This window comes from Tasmannia lanceolata, unplaced genomic scaffold (assembly GCF_043159265.1).
Source record: "Tasmannia lanceolata isolate RefF3 unplaced genomic scaffold, GAP_Taslan_0.1 ptg000023l, whole genome shotgun sequence".
Lineage (NCBI taxonomy): Eukaryota > Viridiplantae > Streptophyta > Magnoliopsida > Canellales > Winteraceae > Tasmannia > Tasmannia lanceolata.
In genome coordinates, this window is record NW_027518700.1 from 16,350,403 (window position 1) to 16,363,560 (window position 13,158).

The 13,158-nt window shown below is 43.1% G+C and overlaps 2 protein-coding genes across 2 annotated transcripts; both read left to right on the forward strand.

The window, feature by feature from the left end:
- Positions 1–5,387: 5,387 nt before the first annotated feature.
- Positions 5,388–5,990, forward strand: LOC143855874 (uncharacterized). The gene has a single exon (XM_077365929.1). It carries the CDS (start codon positions 5,388–5,390, stop codon positions 5,988–5,990), a length of 603 nt encoding a protein of 200 aa, XP_077222044.1.
- Positions 5,991–11,271: 5,281 nt separating this feature from the next.
- Positions 11,272–12,678, forward strand: LOC143855875 (uncharacterized). Its single transcript, XM_077365930.1, has one exon. The coding sequence runs from the start codon at positions 11,272–11,274 to the stop codon at positions 12,676–12,678; it is 1,407 nt and encodes a 468-aa protein (XP_077222045.1).
- The last annotated feature ends 480 nt before the right edge of the window (positions 12,679–13,158 follow it).

Genomic DNA, 13,158 nt, shown 5'->3' on the forward strand with positions numbered 1-13,158 from the left:
GACCATTCAAATGAATTGTTTGGATCACCCAAACAATGTGGGCCCCCACTGTATTTTAAGGTAGTGTGTAGGTAACTTACCTACACAAGTGTGTAGGAAATGTTCTCTCTTATTATTTTACCTTTTATGATTTTTTCTTCTTATCATCGTCTAATATTGATCTAACAGTAATAATGGTGTAACTTGGGTTGGGTTAGGGTTGGGAAAAGCCAACCGGATTTAATTTCAGGCTGGGTTAGAGTTGAGGCCTTGGCAACCCGACCGGACCGAACCCAACCTCTGTCCTCTAATTTTATCATGATTTTCTCAGGATTATGTTTTTCTTTCTTGAATTTTTCTGTTCCTAGATGAAACCGAACCCAACCCGACCGATTTGAAGGCGGGTTGAGTTAGGGTTGACCATCCTCAACCCGAGGCTCAAGTCTGGTCGGGTTAGGGTGTTATGGGCAATCCCTAGGTGACTTATAACTAAGGTTTTAAATTTCAGTTTAGCTCAGGCTGACACTGAAATTTCAGTTCGGTCCCAGCCGAAATCCGAAATTTCGGATTTGGGCCGAAATTTAATACCATGCTGTTATAACTAGTAGAGCCTTCAGACCAACCGGGACTTTAATCAGCGATCTCTTGATCATCATCTACTTTATCATAGTTTATTTACCTTTTACATTTCATTTTAAACATTTTGGGTGATAGATATTATCACCCCCGCTGTAGTACTTGCACACCCTCCTTATAACGTGATTTGACATAAAGTTGCCCACTTTTCTAATGAAATGTTTTTATACATATCTTATAAATATAAATTTATATGTTTATGCTATGGTACATGTACATGCATACACATATCAATATAGTCCACTGTTTTTCAGAAAGTACTGTATGGTTTCACCATAGGATGATCCAAACTGTCCATTTGATGGGCACGTAATAAATAGGTTGTGCCCCAAAAATCATTTCCATACGATGCTCGCAATCCTCAATCTTTAGAGGTTTCGATAATATGCAGCTCCTCTGTAGATCGGAGAGCTAGGATCATCCTATGGAAATTATTTTTGGGGCACAACCTATTTATGTTGTGGCCCATCAAATGGACAGTTCCTATGGTATAAGCTATACAGTACATTTTGAAAATACTGGACTATACGGGCTTACACAGTATAAAATGTTTATTTTATTATTTTATATGTGTATTTATGAACCTTGCAAAGTTTCCTTTTAACTATTAAATACCTTGTAAATAAATGTAAAGTTTTTCACAACTATTAAGCATCTTATACATGTAAATTTATATCTCTCAATGTTGAAAATTTTAAATACTTTTAAATTGAAAAGTCAAAGATGCTTTTTCTTTGTATTTAAATTTGAAGGAGAAAAGTACGGAATGCGGGCCGATGTTTTAGTGAAAAGACGGACCCGGGCACCTTTTAAAACAAGAACTAAAAAAAGGCTAAGCTTCAAAATCGGGTGGGAAAAAGACCCCAATACCCTTCTGACAACAAGAGGACTCCTCTTATTTTGCCTCTGTGGTACACCTCAATCTTTCTCTTCAAAGGTAGCTTTTTCAGTAAAAAAAAAAACACTTCTTCGGAGACAAATGGCGCTGCATTTAATGCACATATCGTCCTCATTAATGCATGGCGTGGCGTCGTGCTGCACAATCCACGTCGTAGAAAGTAGAAGGGGAAACGCCGGCGTACATATACAGATGCCGGCGTCCATAACTAAACATCGGTGTCTATATTTAAGTCGCTAGCATTTTTAGAAAAAAAGGTGGCGTTTCCAACGTAGACGCCGGCATTCACTTAGATACGCCGGCGATGGTATGACAAAAAACATGTCCAGAAAAGGTACAGAGTGCCAAATTTGAAATCTTTGACACTGACGTGAAGCATGGCAAACAAAATCACATCTCCTTAGACTTACAAGTCTTCCACAATAAGATATTTGCAATGTGGCGATGGATAAAACTAGGTAAGAGGGGTACTTGAAGAAGCTCTCCTTGAAGTTTGTCTGCGATCAAAGTTGACATCCATCCCAGAGAGTTAGAAGGTATTTGAAGTTCTCTTTGAAACTCTGTTGAATTTCTGTTTGAAACTATCTATTATGTATGAACAGTAATATTAAGGCTTTAAGTCACATAGTTCTTTACTCATCACTGGCATATTTGTTGTTGTGAGTTATTGCTATGTTTTCTCTTGCTTCTGTTCTACTGAATCTTGACAATCAGGGCTAGGAAGATGGAGGGGGGTACAGTTACTTTTATGGTATACTATGATGGACGTTTGAGGGAGGACGAATCGTTTGATTACATTGGGGGTATTGTGAAGGCGGTAGTCTTAGACCGCAGAATTCGATACTCTAGATTTTTATCTACAATATGTAATATCATTCGAATGAGGGAAAATGATGTTTCACTGCCTATCCATTCTCGATTCCTTGTGGATCCGTATAAGTACATTCTTTACGATATCCATGACGATCAGGACCTCTCTGTGGTTATGAGAATGTTTGACATGCAAGGGTTGAATGCTTTCATTATATATATATATATATATATATATATATATATATATATATATATATATATATATATGAGGAAACTGTTGGTGAGCTTAAGCTCACCAAACTTATGGTGAGCTAGCTTGCCCAATCACATGGGTCCCACATTTTGGGGAGTGATCCAAACCATTCATTTGCAAGGCCTTATCATAGATAGGGGGTGTACCAAAAATCAGCTCCATAGGATCATCCTAACCCCTCCATTTGTGGAGGACAAAAATGGGGCAGATTTGTGTATGTCCATTTTTGTCCTCCACAAATGGAGGGGTTAGGATGATCCTATGGAGCTGATTTTTGGTACACCCCCCATCTATGTAAGGGACTTTCAAATGAATGGTTTGGATCATCCTAACAAAGTGGGCCCCCATGTGATTGGGCAAGCTAGCTCACCATAAGTTTGGTGAGCTTAAGCTCACCAACAGTTTCCTCTCTCTATATATATATATATATATATATATATATATATATATATAAGGAAAGTGTCTCTAGTCTCTCCCCTAGATAAGCTTATCTACTCCTCCCTTTAAAAAAACACAGTGGGCCCACGCTGTTTGGATGATCCAAAGCATTCATTTGATAGGTCCTAACATAGATAGGGTGTGCCCAAAAAATCAGCACCAAAGGGTCATCCTAGAACTTCGTTTTGTGGTGCCTTGTGGTACCCATTTTGGACACATATAAACGTCAACGTTTATATGCGTCTATTTTGGACACGGTATGCCCAACAAAATGAAGTTCTAGGATGACCCTTTGGTGCTGATTTTTTGGGCACACCCTATCTATGTTAGGACCTATCAAATGAATGCTTTGGATCATCCAAACAGCGTGGGCCAACTGTGTTTTTTTAAAGGGAGGAGTAGATAAGCTTATCTAGGGGAGAGACTAGAGACACTTTCCTCTATATATATATATATATATATATATATATATATATATATATATCAAAAACTGGCATGGCTGCAAGCCATGCAGTGTCCCCTATACGTGTGACGGAGGAGACTCATCAGGCAGCGTATCATGTGTGTAGCAATAATGTGACAGAGGAGACCTATAAGCCACCGTATCATGTACGCAACAATAATGTGCAAGAGGAGACTTATAAGCCAACGTATCCTGTACGCAGCAATAATATGCAAGAGGAGACTTACCGGCCAGATCATTCGGTGGAAGATGATACTTATACAGTACGCAGCAATAATGTGCAAGAGGAGACTTATTGGCGGTTATCCTGTGGAAGAGGATACTTATACTGTGCGCTGCACCAATATCTATCATGTGCGCTGTAGCTACCCCAATGTGCAAGAGGATACTTCTCCTCCACTCTGTAATGTAAGCTGCAGCTATTTGAAACGAAGCCCTAATCTTCCGGAGGATAGTAATTTGATGCCCGATGCATCCCTCCCCGATTCAAGCAGTCCCATTCTTCCAATTTCGTATGCATGTGATGATGCTGCAAGGTGAAATATCGCGATTCATTGTAATTTCTATTTTTGCAGGTATCATCTTAGGAATGGAATCTCTCTCATCACGATGTTTTATATATTCTTACTATAGGTTTGACTTGAATGAAGATGTGGAGGAGGAGGTTCCTCCTATAGTTCCCGATGCTAATTATAATCCAACGGGGATGCAATTGACGTTGGTGATGATGACATGAACTTCTTGTATGATATGGGTTTTGAGGTGTGCGTGGATAAGGGGACCGAAGGAGACGACAATGGGACTGGGAATGAGGCCGGGAAAAATGCTCAGTTATGTTACTCACCTCTACCCAATGATGATGGTTCCTACCCGAACGCATATGATGACAATGACATGGTCAACTACGAACTTGGTGATGCATTTGGAAGTGAGGAACAGGAATTGAAGGTTGGATCCATATTTGAAAGTCTCACGACATTCAAAAAAGCAGTCGCCCAATATGCACTACGCCGGTGCTTCTCATTCCGTGCTGTTGATAGAAACACGAAGAACTTTGCAGTTGTGTGCAAAACAAAAGAGTGCCCCTGGAGAATAAGAGCAACCCTGTGGAAAGGTAATGCGAAGGTCAAAACATTTGTGGACGAACATAATGTCCTCCTCAACTACCCGGACATGATCATCCTAAAGCCACATCGGATTGGGCAACTAAGACTTGCATAGGTAAATTTGGTCGACCGATAAAAGCCAATATTATTATTGACTACTTGAAGGCCGAATGGGGTATCACGCTGAGTTACCGAAAGGCACATGTTGCGAAGGAATTGATTGCTCGACATTTCCTTGGAAGTCATGAGGACTCTTATCGTCTACTACTAGCATATGCATTAGAGTTTCGTCGTCCAAACCCTGGCAGTTTCATGGAAGTTTACAGGTTATCTGAGCTATCTGGCTGAGATGATTCATTCAGCCGACTATTTTGGGCAGTCGGTCCTTGTATTCGGGCTTGGAATAAATCACTCAGACCCGTTATCACCGTGGATGGTACTCACCTATGGGTGAAGTATCCTGGTGTACTGTTGATTGCATGCGGGATGGATGGAAATAATGGGATAGTTCCGTTCGCGTACGCTGTTGTTGAGAAAGAGAATATCGAGACGTGGGGTTGGTTTCTGTGCCAGCTTCGTGTGAGAGTTTGTGAACCGCATCGGAGAAGGGGCATCACTTTTGTCTCCGACCGGCAGAAAGGGATAATACACGCAGTGAATGATGTATTCCCAGAATCATATCACTCCTATTGCCTTAGGCACATCCAAGCGAACATTAAGGAGCACTTTAAGGACGAATATATGGAGGATCAATTTTGGAAGGCAGGAACTACCTTGAGAGAGGATATTTTTTAGACGACCATGGCCGATATAGAAGCAGCCAATAAAAAAGCATATGAATGGATATGCAAGATTGATAAGCAAAATTGGGCTAGTCTCTTCTTGAAGGGGAGGAGATTCAATATTTATACATCAAATGCATGTGAGGTCTCAAATGTTGTCCTGAAGAATGCCATAGAATATCCTATTGCCACACTAGTGGAACACACGAGGCGGAAGGCGTCTGAATCATTTGCAAAATGTAGAGAATCCAGTAATCGTTGGAAAGGTCCTCTGGCTTCGTACGCCGTTAAGATCATCCAATCGGCTAGTGATGCGGGAAGGAGGATGAATGTTAGTACTCTCGATTTGCTTCTCTTTCAGGTGTCCTCGAAGTTGCACCAAGACAGAGTTGACTTAGGAGACAAGACCTGTTCATGTCGTGCGTTCCAAACTTTCGAGATACCATGTGCTCATGCTATGGCAGCCATTGGTTTTAGAAAAGCTGATGCGTTCGACTTCACTGAGAAATGGTACTGGTCGGAAACTTTGCGTGATACGTATAGAGAAGTGATTGACACAACACTAGACAAGTTGCAGTGGCAACAACCTGAAGGTAGATTGCTGCCCATCTGGAGCACATAACAGATGTGGTAATTCCGGTCAACTTGGCCACAACAAATGAAGGTGCGCGAATGATCTGATAAGGAGACCCGCAGTTGATGTTGACCGCCTCCTACATTCACGGTCGTTAGCTAGGTAAAATCTACAGCAAGATTTTTTTTAAACAGTATAACTTAGTGTCGCTTGTAATCCAATAATGTGATACCCTTTGTCTGGTTGATTGCAGGTCAGAAATAGTTGGGCACCCGCCTTTCTATTCGTGAGTGTGTACGTAGAATACTCATTCCATTGTCAGTTGTCTTCCTCCTAACTCATCCAAGAAACGCAATGAATTCTATCCACTTGGTAACTTCAGGATTCCCCACTTGGTAACTGAGTAAATTTCAGTAAGAATTCCGGTGCCGTTCCCAGGTTCATTAAGTGGTTCATCCACGATGAAAATGGTTGACAAACACATGTAACGGTGGCATAACAGGTTGATTTATTTCTTTGGTCTCTGTTGTTGAAGTTTGTCTCTACTTAATGTGTCGGTGGCTTATTATAGAAACGGTGACGTTAATATGTATTGAACACGTAACCCTAACCCTAAGTCGTTTCGTTTTCTCTCTCTCTCTCTCTCTCTCTCTCTCTTTCTATATATATATATATATATATATATATATATATATATATATATATTATATAAGGACTCTAAGGAAACCCTAGAGCAGAATTGCTGCCGCAGCTCTAAGGGTTTCTTCGATTCTCCTCCTGCACAGATACATGTTCACCAAATACCTTGCAAGATTATGGGTAGGAAGAAGTACTTTTTAGTTTTCAGGGGACGCCAATAGGGAATCTCACTTCATGGCCTGAGTGCGAGCGCCATTTAAGATGCTACGGTGGTGTCGTCCATTATTCTTATACCACGCTGGAGGAGGCGGAACAACAACTAAGGGAGTACAGGCTTCGGCAAGTGCCATTGTCAGGATGAGGGGAAGGAGAGGATCCTGTGCACGTCCAGCCTACACCTACATTGGGCATTACTCTTCTGGCGCTGCTTCTTGTAGTGTTGTTATTGCTTATTATAGCAAATTTACTATTAGTATAAGCGATGTTGAGGGTGAGAAGGCAAGCAGATTGCCTCCAGGCGGGTAGGTAGTATCATTTACTCCTAATGTACAAGTGTAGTTTTTGGTGACGTATTGTTGTACGGTTGAAGGTATTGGTAGGAAGAGGGGGTGGGGAAGTAGTAGTAGAATCTGTAGGGCTCCTTATAAGGTTAATGTTCCCACTTCTCTATAGCGAGTAATCAGTAACGTTATAAGTAGCTGTACACTCTCTACTATTGCTTCCCCATCCCTTCTTCCGACTAATTCCTTCAACCGTCCAACTTAGGTCAACCAAAAACTACGCCTGTACCTTAACAGTAAATGGTACTACATCCTCGCCCGGAGACAATCTGCTCGCCTCCTCATCCTCAACATTGCTCATACTAACATCAATATATTCGTGGGAATGTCAATGTAAATGTGTGGAAATTATTAGTGACAAATGACATTGTATGATGTAATGCTTGATGATTTATGCGACTGAATATATTATAATTTGCGTTCATGCAAAATATTGTACCGCTTACTCTTGTTTCCCCACGCCTTTCTTCTGACGAATTCCTTTAAATCATATTATATGGTACAGATCCATAGAGGGAAATAAACTCCCACAGACTAAGTGGGGTAATTTCATTCCAAATTACATTGATAGGTTGTTGGTGGATTTTAATGTGGAGCTGGATGAGAAGCTAAGTAAAGTTCAATGCGCACGCCACCTGATATTCTTAATAGGCCACCGGTTCCTAGTGGTACGCCACCGGTACAAACTGGTACTCCGCCGGTTTATACTGGTACGCCACCGGTATTACATGAAAACCACTGGAAATTTTGGTACGCCGGGGTAAACGCCACTTGAAACGCCCCCGGAAATGACAACGCTATTGCTTTTACCCAGTGATGGGCAAAGAAACTTCATGTGGAGCTTAACCAAGCGCTACCTGGAAGTTCAATGCGCCGCTGGACTCGTAGTGGTACGCCACCAGTTCCTAGTGGTACGCCACCGGTTTGTAATGGTACGCCGCCGGTACGTAATGATATGCCACCGGTATTAGATTAAAACCACTGAAAATTTTGGTACATCGGAGAAAACGCCACCGGAAATGACAACGCTATTGCTTTTACCCAGCTGATGGGCAAAGAAACTTCATGCAGAGCTTAACCAGGTGCAACGTGGAAGTTCAATTGGCACATTAGAAGAAAGATATTGGTTAAATATACGCTTTGTCCAGGTGGGAATCAATTAGCACATTGGTAGAAAGATATTGGTTAATAGAACCCATTGCCAATGAAACTAAAAACAGAGTTATTAGTTAACAGAATTAACTACTAACAGCGGTCACAAAATACCATTACAAGTCAAGAGTGTACTCATGCTCTTACAGATGAAAGAAATTAGAAACTATTGTTAAAATACAACTTTAGTTCATAAAGAAGGTGATCAATTTAACATCCACTCTTTCACCGCCCACAATTAAAAGTTCCTCAGTGCCGCAACCAAGCTTCCTTTTGTTTTCAACGGTGGCGTACCATATGTCGGTTGCATTTGGTTAGATAATGTCATTTCTAATGAGCTCATACCCATAGTGCCCTCTGAGATAAGGTATATCTTGCTGATAAGAAGAAAATATACTCTAAGATACATGATATAATAAATAGGGGTTTTTGCAAAAGAAGTCTTCTACTTCGTTTTATTTGTAAAAAGAGTCTTCTTGTTCGACAATTTGCAAATAGAATCCTAACGTTTGAGAGAACTTTGCAAATCAGGTCATGTCATTGGTTTGTGACCAAAATGCCCAATGTAGATTTCTTTACTCATAAAATGACCAAAATGTCCTTGTATTTAAAAAGACAAACTACCTTATAAAAATAATAAAGGGCCTCTTAGATAACCTCCATATGATGATCCTAAACCTCCCTGATCACTTGAGATTCTAAAATGGATAATGTGGTATACGAAACTCTGCAGATAAAAGGCTTAGTATCTTCTTATGCAGTTGATTTTGGGAAGTCGACTATAGAAGTCGAGGCTAAATAAATATACGAGATTTTATATGATCTCTATGTGTATTTTAGCATATTTCTCAATGGTATGGCGGAGCCCACCTTGTGAAAGATCGTTGGACTCCCAAATCAACACCAAAGGATGAGAATGCAATTTGGGCAAAATCCCTCCTCCTAGGGCAAAACCCCTCCGCCTCCTGCATCCTGATCTGATCTCAGGGCAAAACCCCTCGCCCCGCCTCCACCATCCCTCCCTCTATGTTCTCTCCTTACCCTCACCACTGGACACAGAGTCCCTCCCTATGCTTGCATCCGAACCCCCCATTGTGGGGGTTCTTCCCCCAACTGCCCCATCAGATGACCCCACCCTCCCTCGCCCCACCATTCTACCCATTCCCCCTCCCCCAATTGTTTTCCAAAGAGAGAACCCCCCCCCACCAAATCGTTTGCAGCTTCTGTTACAAGGAGATTATTTCTCCCCAAACTCTGTTTGGGTGTGAAAGCTCCTGGAAAAACTCCCTCCGGTGAACCAGCTATCATCTTCTCTGAGGACGACATTCTGAAAGGATCGGCACCCTTCCGATTGGCCTTGATCGCAAAATGCTCCTTTGGGAAACCCCCATTCGCTCTGCTCAGAGAATCTCTGAAAAAGAAACACTCCCTCTCTGAGGATCCTATAATAACCTCTCTTGATTAGCGCCATCTCCTAATCCGCTTAGGATCAGACACGGATTTCATGGCTGTATGGCTCTCTGGCAGCATCAAGATTCAGGGTCTTCTTCTTAGATTCCTCAGATGGACCCCTGATTTCACTCCAGGAGAAGAACCCCCCATCGCCCCTATCTGGATTTCGCTACCTGGACTCCCCCTATTCTGCTACAATGATGATTTTCTAGTCTCCGTTGGAGGTCTTGTTGGTAGAGTGTTAAAAATTGATGGATATACATCTTCAGGCTCTAGAACAGAAGCGGCCAGACTCTGCGTAGAAATCCGAATTAACGTGCCCCTTCCGGAACGGCTTTGGCTAGGATTCCCTGGGCAAAAAGGCAGATGGCAGAAGGTAAACTATGAAAGAATCCCACACTACTGTAGTTGTTGTCTCAAATTTGACCCAACTGTAAGCTCCAACCCCCTAAAATCCAAGACCCATATGCTAAGCATTCCCCCCCCCAGCTGAGGGGTTGGCAGCTGCTGTGCCCCCGGAGAAATCCCTTCCAGACTTGAATAGAACCACCAAATCCTGGGTGGAATTGGCTTTTCATAAACAAACTCCAGGAGCGGATGCTGCCCCACCTGACCCAATCAACCTTGAAGATGTTCACCCACTATCGGGAGGATCTCCGACCGAAGTAGGCGCCCTCGAACTTATATCAACAGGAACTCCAAACCTTATCTCCCCTGCCGAATCACCTAGTATGCAACCAGATTCTCAGGTAGCCCATGACCCAGTCATTACCCAAAATCTGTCACATCTCCATCCGTCAATAACCCAATTGATGCCCTCGGCCTTACAACCTCCCACCCCCCTCTCTATCCCTCTATTCTCCCCCCATGGTCTATCCCTCGTTGTGGACTTAACCTGCCCGCCCCTACTAGAACCCACTACTCCCCCACTACCATCCTCTCCTCATTCACCTGAGCCTCCCCACCATTTACCTCTCTTAAGAAATCTACCAAGCGACTTCCCCACCCCTCTTCACCTGATGCCCTTGCCCTCATTGGAGCCCGCCCCTCTAGCCATCGAGTGGTCTGCTCATTGTGATTCATCACCTATAGACTTTCACCCTCCCTCTAGCACTACTCCCTCTAACCTCTCAATTAGTGAGGATTTTTTCGAAGCTAGAACCTCAGAACTCTCAGAGCGGGTTAGATTAGACAACTCTCGACTAGCCAATCTGACTGGAAGAGACCTATCTAACCCTCCTCCTTCAGCTCCCTCTCCTCTCCTAGGTCCCTCAACTCCTTCCCCAATATCCCCATCACCTCACCTCCTTACACTTTCGCCATCCTCCTCACCCCCTTGCCATCCTCCCACCCAATGTACAACCCCACCGATCATCTTCTGCCTGATCAACCCCCATCCTAAGAACTCTCTTTCCAGCACCCTAATGATCCCATTCTTCAAAAACTCCCACCCCAAATCCCGATTAAACCTAGCTCCCAACCAAAGAAAAAGGGAAGCGATCTGGGAGGACCCGAAAAATTGTCCCATGATTAACGGCCTTATCTGGAATATCAGGGGGGCCAAAAATAGACCTTCCAGGAGAAGACTGAAAGCGTTATCCAAGCTTCATAAGCTCAACTTCATTGTTCTTTTAGAGCCATTCTTAAACGAACTAGAGGTTCCTAAAGTTGCAGAGCTGCTACACTTCACCAACTATATGACAAACCTCAACGAATCATCCAAAATTTGGATTCTATGGGATGGCTCCCTCTCAATGAGTCGGGTTTCTTCTAATAACCAAGCACTGTCGGTCGAGATTGCTCACTTGCAATCTGGTTCAGAAGCCTTTATGACCCTTATTTATGCCAGTTGTTCCAACGTAGAAAGGAGAAATCTATGGAGTTACTTCAGGGACTGCAGCCAATCCTTTTCTAAAGCTTGGGCTGTTGGGGGGGACTTCAATGCCCTGTTATCTCCTGATGAGAAATTAGGAGGAAGGCCTCCAGATCCCGCTTCATGCCGCGAGTTCCAATCAGCCATAGATGGCGCAGGCCTCATTGATGCTGGGTTCATTGGCAGCAAATTCACCAGGTATGGCATCAGTAGGAATGGCCAGAGATCTTGGACCAGATTAGACAGGGTTCTCACAAACTCTCAGTGGCTAAGCTCACTCCCCTCCACATCGATCACCCATCTCTCCCGCACCTGCTCTGATCATTGTCCCCTCCTTTCAAACATCCACCCCACCTTAACCCCCCAAATAAAACCATTCAAATTCCAAGCTATGTGGTCAAAACACCCCCAATTTCAATCCATTGTGATGTCTGCCTGGTCTATTGAAGCCCCTGGTAATCCTCTTGAGACCCTTTCTTCCAAACTGAAAAACACGAAAAATGTACTGAAAACCTGGAATAGAGAGATATATGGCAATGTTTTCCAAAATGTCAGATCCAATGAAGACAGGGTTCTCAAAGCCGAGCTGGACCACCAATCTAACCCAAATTCCACCACATCAGAAAGTCTATCAGAAGCCATAGACAGGTTGAATGAAACCATTCTCCACGAGGAAATTTTCCTTAGACAGAAAACCAAGGAGAAGTGGTTAAAAGAACGAGACAGAAACAATAAATTCTTCCATGCTGCTATGCACCATCAAAGGAACCTGGGAGGGGTCACCAAAATTAGACACAACGGGAACTGGATCACAGATAAGGGCATGATCAAAGACTTGGCTTCCACCTACTTTGAGAAAGCATTAGCTGAGGAGGGGAAAAGGACTCACCACGGCCTGCTAAATCTCATCCCTAAGTTGATTTCTCCTGCAGACAATCATATGCTCCTAGCAGCCCCATCGGAGGAGGAAATCAAAGAAGCCATTTTCAGCAGCCCTCTGGAAAGCGCCCCTGGGCCAGATGGTTCGGAGGTATCTTCTACTCTTATTGTTGGGACTTGATCAAATATGACCTCCTAGCTGCAGCTGCCTTCTTCGAAGGTAGTAACCTTTCCAGGCACTACTCTTCCACATTCCTAGCTTTGATCCCCAAAAATGAAAACCTTCTCACATTCTCTGAATTCAGACCCATCAGCCTGTGCAACTTCTGCTACAAAATCCTTTCGAAGGTCATGGTCTCAAGGCTTGCAAGGGTCTTGCCTAAAATTATCTCCCAAGAGCAAGGCGCTTTCGTTAAAGGCAGGTCCATCACCGACAATATTGCCATCGCCCAGGAGATGATTGTCGGTCTCAACAAGAAGGTCAGAGGAGGCAATGTGATCCTCAAAATTGACATGGAAAAAGCGTTCGACAGATTAAACTGGCAATTCTTGCTGGATGTGCTAGAAAGGTTTGGCTTCTCCTTGGAATGGAGGAAATTGATCATGCAATGCACCCATAGAAGCTGGTTTTCAATAGTTTTAAACGGAGAGCCCCACAGGT